General features: G+C 37.2%; 2 protein-coding genes across 2 annotated transcripts in view; both read left to right on the top strand.

Moving 5' to 3' along the window:
• The window catches only part of LOC123542498 (NAB transcription cofactor mab-10-like), a 37,808-nt gene that overhangs the window by 4,575 nt on the left and 10,454 nt on the right, over nt 1–22,779 (top strand). The window contains exons 3-7 of the mRNA XM_045328394.2: nt 5,260–5,415; nt 15,747–15,869; nt 19,444–19,580; nt 21,066–21,168; nt 22,314–22,401. Coding sequence (XP_045184329.2) covers nt 5,260–5,415; nt 15,747–15,869; nt 19,444–19,580; nt 21,066–21,168; nt 22,314–22,361 — 567 coding nt within the window. The 3' untranslated portion in view covers nt 22,362–22,401. The remainder of the gene's footprint in view (nt 1–5,259; nt 5,416–15,746; nt 15,870–19,443; nt 19,581–21,065; nt 21,169–22,313; nt 22,402–22,779) is intronic.
• Nucleotides 22,434–22,779, top strand: part of LOC123542904 (uncharacterized) — a 195,577-nt gene continuing 195,231 nt past the window's right edge. Inside the window, exon 1 of the mRNA XM_053531345.1 lies at nt 22,434–22,484. Coding sequence (XP_053387320.1) covers nt 22,434–22,484 — 51 coding nt within the window. The remainder of the gene's footprint in view (nt 22,485–22,779) is intronic.

The following is a 22,779-nucleotide window of genomic DNA, read 5'->3' as shown; positions in this document are numbered from 1 at the left end:
AAATCTGCAGAAAATTTTGTCCTGACATGCCGTGATACGACGATACAAGCCGCCATTATAATCTGGTTAAGTATAAGACAATGTCTGTTAGCGTTATCGGCTTTTGTCCCACATGTAGGCGAATGCTGATGAAGCAAGTTGAAAATTTAGTAGTAACAGTACTATAATAGAACCGTTTTATTATTGTTTTGCATAATAAAAAACAACAAATTTGTTTTGATTTTCGTTCACCATTTAACAGTCAGTCGTCAGTTTCAATTTTCTTTAATTATGTGACAAACACAATACCTTGTACCCTTTGTTTCTATTGTCAACCGATCCGTCTGGCGATGGTCATGTTTACCGCTAATTGTATGGGACTTGAAAAAGGCGTGATTAACAAAACATATCATACCGTTAAAATGCACTGATGAAAATGTTTGCAATATATAGATTCAGACATTTTTCATGTCTGTTTGGCATGATAGTATTTATAATATGACTGTTTCCACTTGCATTTAATAATTAACATTATGTGATGATGTCGATGTTACATCAGTATCCGTCAACTTCTATTTTCAAACCAGAAGCCAAAATAACTGTCAAAATAACAACAAAATGCGTATATACCTGTCTATTTGAAATTAATGAAACAACCGTAGAATAAAGAACCGCAGAAATAAATCCCTTTTAAGACACTGCAGAAATAAGGTACGCAGAAATTTAATACCACCTCATTTTTGAAAAATCGCAGAATATTAAGCCCGCAGAAATAAGTACTTATACGGTATTTGTATATCGGCATCACACCATGGCTGTATTCATGTTCCTCACAGTATTCTTGGATTACTTAAAAGATTTTTAAGCTTTAGAAAGGAATGCCTTGTTGAAATGTTAAGGAAATATTGACAATATTTCTAGTTAATAAAACTTGTTTTTCTATTTAAGAGAAAGTCTGTCAGTCTATGTGTCAGGATGCAAGATTATACATTTTAACATGATTTGTTCATAAAGTATCCTGTTGTTTATGGTAATGTTGACTTTTCATTTACTTGTTAAATGGAATTTACAGATTATATATAGTAAAGCAGAATGTCATGGTGACTAAGTGGAAGGCAGAATGTCATTGTGACTAAGTGGAAACTTTAAAAATCTTCTTGTATGAAACTGTTGGCCTGATTTTGAAATAATATACCACACAAAACGGTCCTTGTGTAACCATCTGCCAAGATTTTTCAAGTTATTATGATTCGTAAAAAAACATGGCCACCAGAGGGTGTGGTCTTGTTTTCCTATATATATATATATATATATATATATATATATATATATAATGATATATATAGTGCAATATAACATAGTGGAAACTTTAAAAATCTTGTAACTGCTGGTCCGATTTTGAAATAAATTCACATAAAATTTATGGTCCTTGTATGACCCTCTCACGGATCACTTTTGGCAGATGCATATTTTTTATGAGATTAAATCCTATTTGCCTTGAATCAATGGGATTTTGACAAAATAAATGGGATTTTTATACGCCCGTTTGAAAAACGGGACGTATTATGGGAACGCCCCTGGCGGGCAGGCGGGCGGCGTCCATAGACTTTGTCCGGAGCATATCTTCTTCATGCATGGAGGGATTTTAATGAAACTTGGCACAGTTGTTCACCATCATGAGACGGAGTGTCATGCTCAAGAACCAGGTCCCTAGGTCTAAGGTCAAGGTCACTGAGGTCAAAGGTCAAATTCAAGAATGACTTTTTCTGGAGCATACCTTCTTCATGCATGGAGGGATTTTGATGAAACTAGGCACAGTTGTTCACCATCATAAGACGGAGTGTCTTGCGCAAGAACCAGGTCCCTAGGTCTAAGGTTAAGGTCACACTTAGAGATCAAAGGTCAAATTCAAGAATGACTGTCCGGATCATATCTTCTTCATGCGTGAAGGGATTTTGATTTAACTTGGCACAATTGTTCACCATCATGAGACGGAGTGTCATGCGCAAGAACCAGGTCCCTAGGTCTAAGGTCAAGGTCACACTTAGAGGTCAAAGGATACAAGAATGAAAACTTTTGTCCGGAGCTTTTTCTTCATGCATGGAGGGATTTTGATATAACTTGGCACAAATGTTCACCACCACAAGATGGAGTGTCTTGCGCAAGAACCAGGTCCCTAGGTCTAAGGTCAAGGTCACACTTAGAGGCCAAAGGTCAGATAGTTTTTGTCTGAAGCATTTCTTCTTCATGCATGGAGGGATTTTGATGTAACTTGGCACAATTGTACACCATCATGAGACGTAGTGTCATGCGCAGGTCCCTTCTTTAGAATTACTTCCCTTTGTTGTTACTATAAATAGCTTGTATTGTAACTTTTTCATTACTAGTCGTAGGGAAAAATCAAGACCACTTTTCTGTAGTACAACATGCATGTTACATCCAATTCTGAAGTGTATTTTGACCTATCTCTACCTTGTAAGGATTTTTGTGTTGGGGGGGATTTTTTTTTTTTTTAAGATTACCGTATTTTGGTGTGTATAGGTCGCGGTAATGTACAGTCCGCATCTAATTTTTGCTCTGGAAATGGTCGAAATTTAACTTCTAGCGTATTAGTCGCAGTTAAATTTCGGATTTTTTCCCCAGCAATATTTAATATTTACCGGCAAAAAAGTTATGGCGGCGGCCATATTGATGCCGCGGACTGAATTATTATCAGAACCTGATTGGTGGAAATCGGACTGTGTTATTTTCGTTCCCAACCGTTTCGTACCAACAGTAGTATCGGTAACAGACTACATCAAAGAAAAGCGGCTTTTTGACACTAATTGGCAGCAGACGTCTGTTATCATGCAAGTTTAAGTGTGAATTGTTTGCACAGCAATTATAACACCTTTCCGTGTCATGTAATTAACCGCGTTCTTTTGATTCTGAGTAAAAAGATTAACAAAATATCTCTTTTTGGATTTTTTTCTTTTGTTTAAAAATCAAAAGTAAAAAATAATCATTCAAGCTTTTTAATACACTAAGAATTAGTATAAACAATGTTTGGAATGGAGGACGGATCTGTCCGGATTTTATCCAACCCGGAGTACATGTCAATGGCGTCCAGTAAAACGAAAGTAGAAACAAACGTAATTCAGACTGCAAAAACATCTTTGAATTAAAGTCATTCGTAATTTTAATAGTCTGTATGGGTTATTTACGATATATTTTATTGAAAGTAACCGCTATTGGTTGAAAAGCCGCCGATATTGATATTTTTTATCCATTTTGTTCGTTCGTAACAGATGCACGTAATTTTGCGAGAGCTACGGTCAGAAAATTGGCCCGAAAAAAAAAACTGCTGGCAATGTTCTGTCGTATAGGTCGCAGGAACTTTTTCAGGCAGCAAAATGGGTAGAAAAAGTGCGACCTATACACACTAAAATACGGTAACTTCCCTTAGTTGTTACTATAAATAACTTATATTGTAACTTTTTTATAACTGACCGTAGGGAAAAACCATGACCACTTTTCTGTGGTACAACATAGATGCTACTTTCAAATTTTCAGTGTATTTTAAGGTATCTCTACCTGGTAAGGAGTTTTTATATGGATTTAGAAAAACAAAAGAATTACAATAATTACTACCACAAAATAAAAATTCCATTTGCAAATACAGGTGCTAGTGTAATGAAATTTGCTGTGACGGGCGTATATTGTGACACTCTGGCACTCTTGTTTCTTTTTAAAATGAGATTTTACATCGACCAGCAACCTTTATTACACTGAAATGGAAACATCTGTTTATTTGGAAGCATAATTAATCTTTATAAATAAATAAAACAGTTCCTTTCAGTTATTTCCTTTCAGTAAGGAGTTAACTTTGAGCTTTTACTTCAAAGCTGCTCTGTCCAAGTGGAAGCTGATTTATACTTTAATCTTTCTGGATCTGATACACTTCTAGTACGCCAGAACAGCTTTGAAGTCAAACTCATAATTACCCTACCCAAGGCCTTATTGATAATTTCGTTTGGAATTTCGGGCGTTCAGCATATTTTTCATTTAGGGACTTCACCAGGGGTTTTCCCACCTTATATTGTTTCTCTCATCCCTACTCGTCCTTGTGAATGGAAGCAAAGTTTTGCCTTTCATACACTTCAGTTTCTTCTTCAGTGGCATTTTGACATTTGTGAAAACGTGTGATTTTTGCCTGGTATTCATTATCACTGGACTCTGCAGCAAAAAGTCGCAGTATCTGCAAAAGATCCACGGCCGCGCGGATGCAATTTTTAATCGCATTTGAGCAAAATTTATGCGATTTTCACCAAAAAAAACATAAGAATATTGCGGAATCGCAGCCAAAAGTGATCCCTGCCCTCTACCAAGATTGTTCAAATTATTATGATTCCTTGAAAAACATGGCAGCCAAAGGGCATGGTCAGTTACCCTGTATATATAATGGAAACTTTAAAAGTCTTCTAGTATGAACCTGCTGTCCCAATATTGAAATAATTTCATATAAATGGTCCTTGTGTGACCCTTTGCCAAGAGTGTTCAAATTATTTTGGTAAGTTAAAAAACATGGCCTCCAAGAGGGCATGGTCACTTTTAAGCTCAAACGGCATCTCTTGGCCTGGATGTTCCTTGGGTGTTCCTCTTCCAAACCACAAATTTATAATGTCGCAGCATTTCTCCTTCATGCATGGAGGGATTTTGATGTAACTTGGCTCAAATGTTCACCATCATGAGACGAAGTGTCATGCGCAAGAACCAGGTCCCTAGGTCTAAGGTCAAGGTCAGGTGTGTTTAACTGGTCTTGTGTGTTTAACTGGCATGGAGTCCTACCAGCTGCTTTGGTTTGGTGTCACTTGGGTGAAGGTCAAGGTCACAATTAAATATTTTTCAACTTTTCCTCAAAACTCACTTATGCTTTGGCCTATGATCTTAAAACTTGTTGTGTGGGTACCTGGACTAGAGACCTACTTAGACTAAAATTCTTAGCTATACATCCACTGACAAGTATGCAATTCGGGCAGCATCCATCGTTGTTAACAATAGTCCTTGTTGCTGTTTTTTTTTAAGCTTCTGTCATGATATTTGAATCATATGTGCAGTTTTGTAACAAAAACTTTCTTCTAACAAGCTCTCCACAAGCTTATTTTGTGTCTACGGCACCCAAATCATATCTGTTAAGGTTTAGTATCTATCTTGCTTATGAGTTATGACTAAGTAAAAAGTGTTAAAAATTGTAGAAAGTTGCAAAATCTGTACATCTATGTACATGTTGTGTTTTTGCAGGTGAAGAAGCAAGGACTGTTGCCGCCTCCAGTCCCTTATCTTGACAACGATCAGATCAGTGAGATCGCCAATTGCGCCGCAAAACGAGTTGAAAGTTTACCATTGTTTGAAGCCAAACCTTTAAAGACCAAGAAAAAAATCAACAAACAGATCAATGTAAGTCGTACAAGGAGCATATCTTCATATTGGAATTGTGTTGATTTTATTTTGAGTTCACATTGTCTAATGTGCCCCCCATGGGTCTAATGAATGGAAGTATTTTCTTTTTGTGCCCCCCATGAGTGGTGGGGGCATATAGATTTGGTCATGTCCATGTGTCCATCCGTCCGAAGTTCATGACATGCCTAGCTCAAAAAGTATTTGATATAAATTGATGAAACCTTGCATGAATCTTTATCATGATATGAACTTGCACACTTCCTATTTTTAGCTTGGCTATATACGAAGTATAGAGAGCTATCCTACTAGACCCCGTCGTCGGGGTCCTTCCGCATCCGCACTTTGGTTAAAGTTTTGATGCACTTTCTCTTTATCTTTGTTAATACACATAATATGACACAAGGTCCATAACTCCGGCACCAATTTGTCATAATTATGCCCCTTTTTTACTAAGAATTTTAGGCCTAAAAAAAATTGTCTGTTTCCTGTAACCCGACTGACTGTAAGTTTTTACCGCCGACGGCATTTTTAGGGTTAGGTTAGGGTTAGGGTAAGGGTTAGGTGAGTTTTTCTGATCGCTCGATGTCCGGCGTCTGTCGTCTGTCTGTCAACATTTAGCTTGTGTATGCGATAGAGGCTGAATTTTTTCAACTGATTTTCATGAAACTTGGTCAGAATGATTACCTTGATGAAATCTAGGCCGAGTTCGAAAATGAGTCATCTGGGGTCAAAAACTAGGTCACTAGGTCAAATCAAAGAAAAACCTTGTGTATGCGATAGAGGCTGTATTTTTCAATTAATCTTCATGAATTTTGGTCAGAATGATAACCTTGATGAAATCTAGGCCGAGTTCGAAAAAGGGTCATTTGGGGTCAAAAACTAGGTCACTAGGTCAAATCAAAGAAAAACCTTGTGTATGCGATAGAGACTGTATTTTCCAATTAATCTTCATGATTTTTGGTCAGAATGATAACCTTGATGAAATCTAGGCCGAGTTTGAAAATGGGTCATCTCGGATCAAAAACTAGGTCAGTAGGTCAAATCAAAGAAAAACCTTGTGTATGCGATAGAGGCTGTATTTTTCAATTGATCTTCATGAATATTGTTCAGAATGATTGCCTTGATGAAATCTAGGCCGAATTCGAAAATCGGTCATCTCTGGTCAAAAACTAGGTCACTAGGTCAAATCAAAGAAAAACCTTGTGTATGCGATAGAGGCGGTATTTTTCAATTGATCTTCATGAATTTTGGTCAGAATGATTACCTTGATGAAATCTAGGTCGAGTTTAAAAGTGGGTCATCTGGGATTAAAAACTAGGTCACTAGGTCAAATCAAGGAAAAACCTTGTGTATGCGATAGAGGCTGTATTTTTCAATTGATCTTCATGAATTTTGGTCAGAATTATTATCTTGATGAAATTTAGATCGAGTTCGAAAATGGGTCATCTGGGGTCAAAAACTAGGTCACTAGGTCAAATCAAAGAAAAACCTTGTGTATGCAATAGAGGCTGTATTTTTCAACTGATCTTCATGAAATTTAGCCAGAATGATTACCTTGATAAAATCTAGGCCGACTTCGAAAATCGGTCATCTCGGGTCAAAAACTAGGTACCTAGGTCAAATCAAAGAAAAACCTTGTGTATGCGATAGAGGCGGTATTTTTCAATTGATCTTCATGAAATTTAGTCAGAGTGATTGCCTTGATGAAATCTAGGTCGACTTTGAATATGGGTTATCTGAGGTCAAAAACTAGGTCACTAGGTCAAATCAAGGAAAAATCTTGTGTATGCGATAGACTGTTTTTTTCAGTTAATTTTTATGAAATTTGGTCAGGATGATTGCCTTAATGAAATCTAGGTCGAAGTTGAATATGGGTCATCTGAGGTCAAAAACTAGGTCACTTGGTCAAATCAAAGAAAAAACTTGCGGATGTGATAGAGGCTGTATTTTTCAATTGATCTTCATGAATTTTGGTCAGAATGATTGCGTTGATAAAATCTAGGTCGAGTTTGAACATGGGTCATCTAGGGTCAAAAACTAGGTCATATCTAAGAAAATGCTTGTTTTATCGCAAGAGACCAATTTTTTGGTCCAATCTTAATGAAAATTGGTCAGAATATTTGTTTCCATGAAATCACTAGGTCAAACATGTTTTACACTGTTATGGTGTGTTTCTTAGGTGAGCGACCTAGGGCCATCTCGGCCCTCTTGTTTTTTATGGGACGAAATTCGAGATTCTCATATCTTTATTGATTAAAAGGATAATTTAGTTGTATCCGACCTCGTCGCGCATAGTAACGAACGTTCCCGGTGCCGTCGACATGAAACAACACGACGAAAAGCCTGTTTGTCGATAGACCCGAGGTTCAGGTTTTCACCCGCGAAAATCGAGAAGTCTTCTTTGATGCGTATCGAGTTCAAAAGTTCTGCCCCTTGTCAATCAAAATCTCAGTGAATTTCAATACTGTTCGCCGCCACAAGCGGAAGTATGGCAGTAGGCGGAGCGTCGTATACTAATTAGCTACTGACAGATGTCAATCACGCCATGCACCAACTGACACGTGGTTATCTCACGGTTTGTATTTAGTACAATAATGTCCGTTATTATTAAAGGTGTTTATTGATCAATGTGTAAAAGTTAATTGATAAACAATGCGTAGAAGAGCAGCCTATTATCATGTTTGTACCACTTGGTCAGTGGTCACGCTGTCGGTTGCCACTTGAGCCATTTGCGACAAAAGATTAATTGTGGCCCAGAAAGTCTCTAATTGGCGAAAATGGCCTGAAGCTATGTCTGTCTAAGAACTTTGCCTGTTACACATTATGTTTACTGACCAAAAGGAACCTGTGTAGACAAATCTTGTATGAACAACATCCGTTATTGATAGGCGGGAGCAAATTTCCAACAATTTTGTTTGGTTAGGCAGTTAATTGGCGATAATAAGGTTACTAAATAACAAATTGGATAATTATAATCGAACATTACGATGTATAGCAAATTTTCTAGTATTGTCGAGGCTTAGTTTGGGCAGAAACAAATAAAAAAATATTTTAATAAGCAGAAATTTTAAGTAGTGAATAGCTATGATGGTAGAAAATAAATTAAGCAGATGCATTTTTTTTCAAGAATTAAACTCGAACTTTCGTTTTCCGTATTTGCAGGGTTCGAATTTAAGCTCGCATACTCGCGAAATGCGAGTGCAAATTTCAAACTGCGAGGTGAGATTTCAGACACCAGCATTTTTTTGCGAGTGAAAATTTTTGGCTGAATAATGTGCATTTCTAACGGTCGTCTCGATCTTACACTGTTCTTTCTTTAACAACTCGCGGTCATTGCAGCGCATTGTCATTTGCAGAACGAATTTCGGAGCACTTTTTCATCTTTCGTCGTAAACGGAAGTTTACACTCGATACATGTCCCGTGCACATGTCTTTTCAACTGCTGACAAGTACCTGCGCTAATTTTGATGACGTTTACCGCATCCGGTGGGTGTTTTGGTAATCTATAATAAGTTACTATTTACATAGCGCAGATACGATTGGCTTGACTCGTCACATGGATGTTTGTGTTAATGTTGTAATAAAGTGACAAGTTGTTTTTTCATTTAGCAAGTTAAAAAAAATACCACTTGCGAAAAAATGCAAGTAGAAAATCTGGCTAAATTCGAACCCTGATTTGTCACCCGTTTTCGCGACCGTGATTTTCGGACATTTCTGTGATTTCCAACGAGATTTTCTAGTGCAAATCTTAATATTAAGCCAATAAAAAGCCTGCTTTTAAGAAAAATGTGACAACTGTTACTGGTAACTTTGTGCTTTTATGAACTGTTCTTGAGTATTTTATGGCACTGGGCATAAAATACTATTTGATTTAGGATTTATGGGTGGTCAGAAACGTTCTAATGACAGTTATAATGACAGTGTGTGTGGTACGCTAACCAAACATTCTATTAAAGAATGATGGTGTTAGTGATGCTGAAACACCAAAGTCTAAAATAAAACAAAAGTTTGATCAGAACTGGATGGCTTTGTTTTCTTGTAGACTTGCATGGAGACTAATGTATTTGTCTTAGATAAAGTTTATAACAGAATAGCTTCACCCCTGAATAGCTGATCTTGACTCTTGAAAATCTGATTTTGACCGTTGAAAATTTAGGCAGAAGAGTTTATGACTTGAGTTACAGAACCTACCAAATGCCCTGTATAATGATTAAATAGTAGATAAATAACAAAGATGGACAACAAATAAAAGAAGGTGAATGTGCCAGTCGATCAAAATCAAACTGTATGATGTGTTTCAGTTCTAGTCATATGCCATTTTAGATACTTTTTATGGTTCTGTCACAATTCTTGTCATGTTCAGTAATTAAAAATAAATTGTCTAAATGTTATCTGATTCACATTTTCACTCAGTTACAAGTATCAACTATCTCAAGTCACATCTAGCACAGTTTGTTAACTATTATTGCCAGGACTTCAACCCCTATTACCTTGTATATTAAAAAAGCAGAAAAAACACTGAAATGTTCTGACAACTACTAAAAAAAAAAATTCCTACATACCGACCCCCCTTTTTAGTTCACCTGTCGCATAGTGACAAGGTGAGCTTTTGTGATCACCCTTCGTCTGTGCGTGCGTCCATCCGTCCGTCAACAATTTCTTGTCTGCACGATAGTGGTTTCATTTATGATTTTATTTTAACCAAACTTGCACACAATTTGTATCACCATAAGATCTCGGTTCCTTTCTTAAACTGGCCAGATCCCATTATGGGTTCCAGAGTTATGGGCCCTGAAAGGGCCAAAATATGCTATTTTGACCTTGCCTGCACAATAGCAGCTTTATTTATGATTTGATTTTTACCAAACTTGCACACAACTTGTATCACCATAAGATCTTGGTTCCTTTCTTCAGCTGGCCAGATTCCATCATAGGTTTCAGAGTGATGGCCCCTAAAAGGGCCAGAATTAGCTATTTTGACCTTGTCTGCGCAATAGCAGCTTCTTTTATGATTTTATTTTAACCAAACTTGCACACAACTTGTATCACCATAAGATCTTGGTTCCGTTCTTGAACTGGCCAGAGCCCGTTATGGGTTCCAGAGTGATGGACCCTGAAAGGGCCAGAATAAGCTAATTTGACCTTGTCTGCACAATAGCAGCTTCATTTATGATTTGAATTTAATCAAACTTGCACAAAACTTGTGTCACCATAAGATCTCGGTTCCTTTCTTGAACCGGCCAGATCCCATAATGGGTTCCAGAGTTATGGCCCCTGAAAGGGCCCAAACTTGCACAAAACTTGTGTCACCATAAGATCTTGGTTCCTTTGATGAACCTGCCAGATCCCATAATGGGTTCCAGAGTTATGGCCCCTGAAAGGGCCAAAATTGGCTATTTTGACCTTGACTGCACAATAGCAGCTTCTTTTATGATTTGATTTTAACCAAAGTTGCACACAACTTGTATCACTACAAGATCTTGCTTCCTTTCTTCAACTGGCCAGATTCCGTCATGGGTTTCAGAGTTATGGCCCCTTAAAGGTCCAAAATTGGCTATTTTGGCTTTTGCAGCCATATAGAGACTTCATTTATGGCTTTGATTTGATACAAACTTCCAAAATATCTTCAACAACAATAAATCTTGGATTCCATGACAAATCAGATCCCATCGTAGGTTCCAGAGTTATTTTATATCTGATTACCTCCCCTGATTGTAATCAAAATGGATTTATATCAGTAAGTACTTATAGGACTTATTTGAAATTTCATTATTGTTATTAGTTGGACTGAGACAATCAGGGTAGATAACTATGAACTGATTTTATGGCAAATTACCTCCCTTTATTTCAAATTAAAATGGGTATATCTCCATAACTAATGAAGATACTGATCTGAAATTTCATTTATGTCAACAGATTTATTTGGCAGATCCTTCTTTTGTTCACTTACAATATTTACTTTTTTAATTACTTCCCTTTTACGTTACTATAAATAACTTATTTTTAGTAACTTTTTTATTATTGGCCATAGAGAAAAACCGAGACCACTTTTCTGTGGTACAACATGAATGGTACCTCCAATATTTAGGTGTATTTTGACATATCTATACCTTGTAAGATTTTTTTCTCTTTTTGGTTAAATTTCTTAGCTTTGTTGTTCCTGTCCTTTGGACTTAGACATTTTTTTACTTCTTGTCCTCAAGTGCAATGATAACAGGTGAGCGATATAGGGCCATCATGGCCCTCTTGTTACACAAAACCAGTCATTTATGTGTATCCTGTATTCATTTCCTGTTGTTAGATATTATAACCTTACCAATTTTAGACGTTACTACCAGTACATCAATCACTAGCCAACTCCATCAGGCTCCCTTCCCCAAATTTCCAGAGATAATGGTCCCTGAAATAGTACAAAAAATGCACATTTTCACAATGTGACACGCCTAGCTCAAAAAGTATCTGATATAGATTCATGAAACCTTGCATGAGTCGTAATCATGAAATGAACTTGTGCACCTCCTTATCTTCATCTGGCTCCGGCTCATTTCCAGAGTTGTGGCCCCTGGAATAGTCAAGACTGCACATTTTCACCTTGTGAGGCACCTAGCTCAAAAAGTATTTTATATCGCTGAACCCTTGCATGAGTCTTTATCATGATATGAACTTGTGCACCTTTTATCTAAAGTCTGCCTCTGCCCCCCAATTCCAGAGATGTGGCCCCTGAAACAGTCAAAAATGCACACTTTCACCTTGTGATGCGCCTTGCGCAAAAAGTATTTGATATAAATTGATGAAAACTTGCATGAGTCCTAATCATGATATAACTTGCGCACCTTTTTTTTTTGGCTGGCTCCACCACCTATATTTAGGTAAATTATGGCCCCTGGAATAGCAGAAATGCACATTTTCACCTAATGACGTGCTTAGCTCAAAAAGTATTTAATATAAATTCATGAAACCTTGCATGAGTCTTTAACATGATGTGACTTGCACACTTGGTTTTCTTCTTGAGAATCTTAGCATTTATTACAGAGTTATGGCCCATGGAATAGCCAAAATAGTGGATTTTTTTGTGATGCTCTTAGCTCAATAAGTCTATGGCCTAGAATAATGAATCCTTTTTATTAAATGTTTATTGAGGCTATACCCCTTCAGACTGCAAACATTTGAATTATTGCCCCTTATTATTGACATATGTACCAGTGGGGGCACAAACTGTGTCCTACAGACACAATTCTAGTTGAAAAAAAAAAAAGAAGAGCGTTTTAAAGGCTCACCCCTTTCATTCAGATTTTGAAATGATCGAGCTACTACAGAAAATATTATATATGGGGAACTTTCTGTCTATTGTGCATTTTATTCGACCTGGCCTGGCGGAGTTATAGTGCATATTTTCTGACCTCGCTGAGATATTTATAGAAAGGTCATAAATGGGCCATTCTGTCATTGAGTTTAGGATAATCGGCTACATCGTTAGATTTTGTTTCATTCCGTCGAATTTTCCGTAAATGGGAATAGAGATGTTATATATTACCTGGCATTGAAAAGGACGCAGGTTCGATCCCGTGATAGGATTACTATTTGTTTAGATTTCATTAAAATATATATCTTGATATAGCTCAAGTTTTTTCTTTTTCGTTTAACCAAAACAACCTGTTTTCTTCAAAATCTGCAACGGCTTAGATAACATATTAATTATCTGGTATTTTATGTAATTGGTTTTCAATTCCTTTATTAATGACCTTCAAATAGTTTAAGGGTTGGTATTTAAACTATCGAGAATTGCACAATATTCACGACCAAATTGAAAACATTTCTTTATGTTAAGTAAATGAATGCACACTGATTTAATCTTTCCATTGTCGCTGTCAGTTGACCAGCATAGCAAGGAAGAAGATTAGATTTTAATGGTTCTATTGTCATCGTAAAATTGAATTGTTGATATAAAGAAAAATAAAAAAGATTATATACAAAATTAAAAGAAAAAAAACAAGACCGAAAATATAAAAAGTATATAAAAGAAATTGAAGATAAAGGTGAATTATATTTGAAATATATAACTAGAAGTCATCGAGGACCGAACCCACACGAATCACTTTCCACAACTTAAAAGAAAAATCCTCTGTGTAAACCATTACGCTTCAACTGCATTTATAAATCAGCGTCTTATATTTTGTATTATCAGCCAGAATAGCCGATACGCAAAGTATCGATTTCTTACAAATAAATCCGATATGCACCAAGTTACCTATTGATTTTAATGGTACATCCTGTACTAAAAATATCTCTGCCAGGTCAGAAAATATGCACTATAATATGCAAATAAAGGTAATCTCAAACAATGAGCAAATATTTAATTTTGTTATCTTTCAGTAACCAACCACTAAAATTCAATGCTACATTGGTTACAATGTAAAAGGTAGATGGCCACTGAATAAGAAATGAATTTGCCCAATATACTACATATTCTGCACAATAATGCAGTGGACCATTTTATTGCATTTTTAGCTCTCCTGAGCACAAAGTGCTCAAAGTTGTGCTTTTGTGATCACCCTGTGTCCGTCGGTTGTCAACAATTTGACTGTTGACACTCTAGAGGTCACAATTTTGGCCCAATCTTAATGAAACTTAGTCAGAATGTTAGCCTCAATAAAATCTTCGACGAGTTCGATATTGGGTCATCTGAGTCAAAAACCATGTCACCAGGTAAAATCAAAAGAAAAGCTTGTTAGAACTCTAGGGGTCACAATTTTGGCCCAATCTCATTTAATGAAACTTGGTCAGAAAGTTACTCTTAATAAAATCTTGGACGAGTTTGATATTGGGTCATCTGAGGTCAAAAACTAGGTCACCAGGTCAAATCAAAGGAAAAGCTTGTTAACACTCTAGAGGTCACAGTTTTGGCCCAATCTTCATGAAACTTGGTCAGAATGTTACCCTGAATAAAATAATGGATGAATTAGATATTGGGTTATCTGGGGCCAAAAACTAGGTCTCCCAGTAAAATCAAAGGAAAAGCTTGTTAAAACTGTAGTGGCCACATTTATGACTGTATCTTCATGAATCTTGGTCAGAGTGTCAATCTTAATAGTCTCAAGGTCTAGTTTGAATCTGGGTCATGTAGGATCAAAAACTAGGTCACCAGGTCAAATTAAAGGAAAAGCTAGTTAACACAGTCCTTTGACACAATTTAATGAAACTTCACACAAGTGATCAGTAACAACAGTAGTTGTGCATGGGGCATGTTAGGTTCTTTCAGAAAAAAAATTTGCAGAGTTATGGGACTTTGTTTTTTTGTTACATTGCATCAAATTGCAATGTACTGTGTCAGTGCATGCGGGGTGGTGGTGGGGTGTGGGGGGTACATTTATCACCTTTAGTGATAGCTTTAGTTTCATATGAAATGTTCAGTATAATTTTAAAAAATTTAGTAGTACATTCAATGCATGGCATACATGTAGTTGTAAAACAATTTATTCACGTGGTGTTGTACAATTTTGAAATAGTCAGAGGTAACAACCTTAATTATTCTTGTGCCCACTTAGCTCAATAGGAAGAGCGCAGATCTATGGATCGCAGTGTCGCGAGTTCAATCCCCGGGCAGGGTGTATGTTCTCCGTGACGATTTGATAAAAGACATTATGTCTGAAATCATTTGTACTCCACCTCTGATTCATGTGGGGAAGTTTGCAGTTACTTGTGGAGAACAGGTTTGTACTGGAACAGAATTCTGGAATACTGGTTAGGTTAACTGCCTGTTGTTACATGCCTAAAATACAATGTACTGTTGAAAAACAGCGTTAAACCCTAAACAAACAAAAATCATTATGAATTTTCTATAAAAGATACGCAGTGAAGCTGTTCAAATATTGTCCTGTAACGGTTTGTTGTAACAGCATTTATCAGTTTTTAATCCCCCACCACAAGTGATGGGGGTTATAGGAATGGTCTCTGTCCAACCTTCGGTAGTCGGTAACATTTTGTGTCTGTTTTGTATCTCCTAAACCCCTTGAAGGATTTTCATGATACTTGAGTCAAATGATCACCTCATCTAGATGATGTGCAGAACTCATGAGTCGGCCATGTTGGCTCAAGGGCAAGGTCACAACTCAAGGTCAAAGGTTTGAGCCTTTCATTTTTTTACCGCTCTGTGTCTCCTAAACCCCTTGAAGAATTTTCAAATTCATTTATGTTGACATACATGGACTATAAAATATAATTAACATCAGTGCTTCCACCCAATACAATCAACCCACAGCGGTGGGGGATATAACTGTCTGTCAGACTGCCTTGTCTGTATTACTGATAATAAATTGTAAATTTTCTAGGATATTATAGCATTGCCAAAAGATTTCTCAGAGGAAAGACTGGAGCAGATAAGGAAGTATGCTGCCATTTATAGACGGTTTGATTCAAAAAGACTGTACTCAAAGCCAGTTTCAAAGTATGAGGTAAGTTTTGAAAAACAAACATGGCCCTCTTGTTCAATGTTAGCTCTTGTTTCATTATTGTAATGTACATATGATTCTCTTTATCATTTAACACCTGATGTAATTACTTCGTTCAATGCTTTATTTGCATCAAGGATCGTACATTAGTGTCATTTATTATATCAGTATAGTCATTCTAAGCACAACACATATTGTCATGCTTTTTGTTGGCATAACAAAATTCTGCATAGACATATTTGACTGCTTTCATGTCATAGTTTAAAGTGATTTCTGATTGCCAGATGTGTATTGTGGAACTTGAATTTGGCTCACGATCACAAAGCATTGTAGATTGAAAAATTTGTTACGGTAAGGATTTAAGTGCAATCCAAAATGTAAAGATAACTGATTTTACCTTTGACTGTTTATTATGTGCTGAAGCTTTTAAGTTTTCACGTCCGATGTATTCCACAAGTCTTTGTAGCCGCTGAATCACCTGTCTTCATAAAACTGCAAAATATAGTGTTTGCAAACGTTTCTAGGGTTACAGTAATGACACCTAAGTTTTGGACTCTTTGAATGTTACAGTCAATTTGTATAATCTTTTTACAAATTTTATTTTGTAACTGTAAAGAACAAAGTACATAACAGTATTTCTCAATGCAAATCATACATGTATGACTGTCACCATGAAAACACAATGGAAGACATTCTTTGGTGGATTTTGTTTATGTAAGGGAAATAACTTTGTCAAACTTCCATTGTCACCCATGAGTCGGCGTCCCCACTGGCGTCAGCGTCCCATCCCTATTTGGTTAAGTTGTAAGCTGGTATCTCAGTAACCACTTGTGGAAATGGATTGAAACTTGACACACTTATTCACTGTCATAACCTGACTTACATTGCACAGGTTCTATAACTCTCTTTTGCTGTTTTACAAAATTATGGCCCTTTTTCGAGTTTTCGAAAATTTTTGGTAAAGGTTTTATATGTAAGCTGGTATCTCAGTATCAACTTATGGGAATGGATTGAAAGTTCACACACATGTTTACTGTGATGATCTGATATGCATTACACAGGTTCCTTATTTCTGTTTTGCTTTTTTACAAAATTATGCCCCTGTTTCGACTTGGCAGTTTTTATGCCCCCGAAGGGAGGCATATAGTTTTTGAATCGTCTGTCTGTCTGTCGGTCTGTCCGCAATTTTCTTGTCCGGTCCATATCTTTGTCATCGATGGATGGATTTTCAAATAACTTGGCATGAATGTGTACCACAGTAAGATGACGTGTCGCGCGCAAGACCCAGGTCCGTAGCTTAAAGGTCAAGGTCACACTTAGACGTTAAAGGATAGTGCATTGATGGGCGTGTCCGGTCCATATCTTTGTCATCGATGGATGGATTTTCAAATAACTTAGCATGAATGTGTACCACAGTAAGCCGACGTGTCACACGCAAGACCCAGGACTGTAGCTCAAAGGTCAAGGTCACACTTAGACGTTAAAGGTCATTTTTCATGATAGTGCATTGATGGGCGTGTCCGGTCCATAGCTTAGTCATTCATGCATGGATTTTAAAATAACTATGCATGAATGCGTGACACAGTAAGACGACGTGTCGCGCGCAAGACCCAGCTCCATAGGTCAAAGGTCCTAAACTCTAACATCGGCCATAACTATTCATTCAAAGTGCCATCGGGGGCATGTGTCATCCTATGGAGGCAGCTCTTGTTGGTTAAGTTTTTGTATGTAAACTGGTGTCTCAGTACCCACTATTGGGAATGGATTGAAACTTTACACACATGTTTACTGTGATGATCTGACATGCATTGCACAGGTTCCTTAACTCTGTTTTGCTTTTTTACAAAATTATGCCCCTTTTTCGACTTTGACATTTTTAGCTCACCTGAGCCAAAGGCGCATGGTGAGCTTTTGTGACTGCTCATTGTCTGTCGTCCGTCAACATTTTCTAAAAAAATCCACTTTTTGAAAACCACTGTGCAGAATTACACCAAACTTCACAGGGATGATCCTTGGGTGGTCCCCTTTCAAAATTGTTTAAAGAATTTAATTCCATGCAGAACTCGAAAAACTTTAAAAATCTTCTTGTCCAAAACCGCAAGGCGTAGAGCCTTGATATATAACATGTGAAATGATCTTATGGTCCTCTATCAAGATTGTTCAAATTGTGCCCCGGGGGTCACAAGTTTTACATAGACTTATATAGTAAAAAACTTTAAAAATCTTCTTGTCTAAAACCACATGACCTCGGCCTTTGATATTTTAAATGTAGCATTGCCTTGTTGTCCTCTACCAAATCGTTCAAATTATACCTCTTGGGTGAAAAGAGTCCCTGCCCAGGGGGTCACAAGTTTTAACATAGGCTTATATTGTAAAAAAACTTTAAAAATCTTCTTGTCTAAAACCACATGATCCAGGCCTTTGATATTTTGTATGTAGCATTGCCTTCTCTATTAAGTTTGTTCAAAATATGCCCCTTGGGTAAAAAGAAGCCCTATCCCTGGGGTTTTTCATGTTTTGCATGGACTTATATCAGAAATTTAAAAAGCTTCTTGCCTGAAACTGCAAGAGTTAGGCTTTCCTAGTGTTTCTCTACCAAAATTGTTCAAATTATTTCCCTAGGGTTAAAAGAGGCCCTGCCCAGGTGGTACCAAGATTAACATAGACTTATATAGGAAATAAATTAAAGATCTTCTTGTCTGAAAGTTAAGGCCTAGGCTTTTGATATTTGGTGTGTAACATTGCCTGGTGGATCTCTAACAAGTTTTTTCAGATTGTGCCCCTGGGGTGAAAAGAGCCCCGCCCGGGGGGTAACTTGTTATAATTATAAGTTACATAAGAAAAAATACTTCAGAACTTATCAGGTCATATTTCCTAGACTGTTTAGTTATATTATCGGATGACCAAAGCAATTAGGGATCACTTGACTGTGACCTTGACCTACTGACCTAATTTCTTGTTTTTTTAAAATACAGACTTGAAATTTGGATGACTTGTACAGTTTTGCACACCAATCTAAAAACTGTCTTTCGGTGACCATGAATGTGACCTACTTTCTTGGCATCAGTTTGTCATTTGAAACATGTAGCTCGTATTACTCAGGTGAGCGATTCAGGGTCATCATGACCCTCTTGTTGGTTAAGGTTTTGTATGGTTAAGGTTTTGTATATAAGCTAGTATCGCAGTACCCACTAATGGGAATGTATTGAAACTTCACACACTTTTTCACTGTGATGATCTAACATTCATTGCACAGGTTCCATAACTCTACTTTGCATTTTTTACAAAATTATGCCCCCTTTTGGACTTAGAAATTTTTGGTTGAGATTTTATATATAAGCTGGTATCTCAGTACCCACTAATGGGAATGGATTGAAACTTCACACAATTGTCAATTGTCATAAGCTGATTATGCATTGTACAGGTTCCTTAACCCTGTGTTGCAATTTTACAAAATTATGCTTCTTTTTTTACTTTTATATTCATTCAAATGACAATGCTGTTTAATAGTCAAGCGTTGCTGTCCTCCGACAGCTCTTGTTCATTATGAAGATTACTTATGTTGGAAATTTTACAGGTATATGTAAACGAGGCTTCAGCACAGCTCTGTTTCTTAAGGCCGACATTGCTGACCAGACGTGCAGAACTATTATTGCCCCTTGCAAGAGAGGTGGTCAAGGACAGTGGCTACCAGTATTCCAAAGGACATTCCAGGTTTGAAAAAAATGCATAAGTCTTACAGCAGCCTGCTCACAATAGTCCTGTCCCTTGTAGGCAGGTTGTGTATATAAGTCAGACACTTTGTGGTTTCTACGGGTAGCTGGGTACTCTCCCTTTATGATAAGATTACGTTGTGCTGTTGAAGTAAGAAGTACCTAGTTAATTCTGTGTTAAGGACCATTAGTTTTGTGATCATAGACTACCTGTTTCTATAGACATTTCAACTTTAGGATAAAGCATTTGAAGTATATTAAGACATTTCCAGATTGAGACAACACAACATTTAGCACTGTCAAGCATGGTATTTAGATACAGGTTTGACTGCAATCATTTCTTTGGTAGATACTGGGGTTGTTCAAAAATTGTGATGACTTAATGTCGGTAGCATCTGTATATATACTTTATTGAAGCAAAATAAGAAAAACATCTTGATTCGCAAGCTTTCTACTAAGGGGAGTGATCTCGGCCACTCAGCCTGGAAGTTGAAAGTATGCCTCCTCATATCAAATTCAGGTCGATACTTCTCTAAATTTAGGAATTTTTGGACTTTTGGCTAATTTATGTCTTTTGTTGAATGGTAAATGATATTCTGTTAAGTTGCTGTCCTTTACATAATAAGTTTCAGCCTGACTTGCTAACATTGATTGTCACAAGATTATTGTACCTGCCTCTTATTATTTCTCACTGGATATAATGTCTATATAGAAACTTGTTGTACCCCCCGACGACAAAGTTGTAAGGGGAGTATACTGGTTTCAGGTTGTCTGTCTGTCTGTCCGTAGACACAATCTTGTGCGCACCATCACTCCTCATCCCCTTGACACAATTTAATGAAACTTCACACAAGTGATTAGTAACAGCAGTAGTTGTGCATGGGACATGTTAGGTTCTTTTAGGAAAAAAAACTGCAGAGTTACGGGACTTGGTTTTTTGTTACTATACTATATTAATAGACACAATCTTGTGCGCACCATCTCTTCTAATCCCCTTGACACAATTTAATGAAACTTCACACAAGTGATCAGTAACAACTGTAATTGTGCATGGGATGTGTTAGGTTCTTTCAGAAAAAAAATTTGCAGAGTTACGGGACTTTGTCTTTTTGTTACTATACTATATACATAGACACAACCTTGTGCACACCACCTTTCCTCATCACCTTGACACCATAACATTATGCATTATTGTAAATCCAAGAGTACATAATTAGCTGATGACACTGACTGATACTAAAAGTAGACCGGTGCTAAGTTAAGCCTCTGATAGACCAGTTGCAGTTCAGCATTTTAAAGACTAGTCTCAAAAAAGTTGTGTTCCAGTAAATCCTTGCATTCAAATATAAGTTTTATAACCTCTGAATATGAATTAAATAGTGTGTATTAGTAAATCCCTGTATTCATATGTAAACAGAACAGGTGTTTTAAGAAGTCATATTGTTCAAACTATGAAGAGATTAATATATTGCCTTACTTGTTACAGAGCAACAAACATAAACCCAGAAAATCCAAGCAAGCGGCAGAAGTTGAAGGCTTTGATACCAGAGTGTAAAGGGAACCAAACTGTTGAGAAGGCCAAGAGGGGTGTAGGTGATAGCTCTTGTTTTTGAACATTTAGAAGGCTGTTTGAAAAAGAAATCCATGATAGAGTCATACAAATAGTAATATTTTCCATCAGGACCACATAATTTATCTAAAGACTGTACATAGTAAGCAACTGTGTGTTGTAAATATCGGCACTTTTCATGCTTTTTAGATCCACAAAATCATCTTTGAGGAATCACATGCTGATTTTACATCTGACATCTGGAATAAGTTTAAGCTTCATTTACTACTGTTTGCAGATCAAATTGCCCTTTTGCCTTTTTTTAAATCGATAGAACGGCAATGCTGAAGCTGTTTTTGTCTATACATGTAACTCTGCCACAGAACCAGCTGGACAGGTTGAGAAAACAACAGGAGGAGTTGAATGCCAGACAAGGTGATATGGATGCACCGAGAGACTCCGCCCAGGATCTGGTCAGAATCAGTACAGACACAAGAGTGATCAGTCCATCATCACAGCTGGCAACTAAACTAATGCAGATGTAACCTGTGACCATTCCTCATCTTCAAACATCACCTGACCTCAGTTTGACCTTGACCTTGACCTAATTTTGGACTTGGGTTGCTTTATATGGGCCATCTCTTGGTTAACCAAATGGGACCGTTTCGTCTAGCATCAATACCCTTTACTAGAATGACTTGATACTAATGCAGATGTAACCTGTGACCATTCCTCATCTTCAGGAATCACCTGACCTCAGTTTGACCTTGAACTTGACCTCATTTTGGACATGGGTTGCTTTGTATCGACAAGGATGCCACCCGAGCATCAAGCGTTTATTGAACGCAGCTACTTGTTTAATGCCAGGCACCAGGCAGATAGGCAATCGGTAATCATTACTAAACTAGCTGGCGGCTCACCAACCGGTCTCTTCAGTGACAAGACTCGCCCCTGTCAGGGCTCGAACCTTCGACCTCCTGATTACAGGGCATGTGCCTTACCCATTAGGCCACTGCAGCTTGTTCTCAAACCATTAGTTGTTATTAACAGCATAAAAGTCACTTGGCATGGTAAATGCAAGATGGGTTTTGCCTGCATGAGTAAAATCAACAGAAACAACAATCTGATATGCAAGAACAGAATATTTGTATGTTACTTTTCACATCATCTGTTATGTTTTTACAGACAAAGACGTTTGTCTATGTGGTGGAGCTGATAATTTTGAATCTTTGAACTACTACTTATGAAGAGTTTGTGAACTACATCAAACATGGTCAGTAGCATTTTTATAACGTTCACTGTTAAATGTTGTTAATTGTGGGAGCCGGGGACACTAGACCCCCAGAACCCATAAAGGTCTATAGCCAAAATAGAGATATGTTTAAATGACCTTTTCTCTTGAACTGTTTAGTGGAGCTTCATTAACCTGTCCAGTCAGTACATTTTCAATTAACACCCCTTCCAGTCATAAATGGTATTATCCAAATTGAATGATGGTCCAGTCCATTTTAGAAATTTAGCAGGCTAAAGGTTAAACATGGGTCATCGGTTCTTTAAAGATCCTCCTTCACAGTTTCAAACAGGAACCATAGGTTCAGGGTGAACTATTGCAAAGTAAGTTTGTCTCTCAAATTTGTACATATTATTCCCC

Source organism: Mercenaria mercenaria, chromosome 19 (genome assembly GCF_021730395.1).
Source record: "Mercenaria mercenaria strain notata chromosome 19, MADL_Memer_1, whole genome shotgun sequence".
Classification (NCBI taxonomy): Eukaryota; Metazoa; Mollusca; class Bivalvia; order Venerida; family Veneridae; genus Mercenaria; species Mercenaria mercenaria.
The sequence above is the reverse complement of the archived record's forward strand: the minus strand, read 5'-3'. Positions and strand labels throughout refer to the sequence as shown.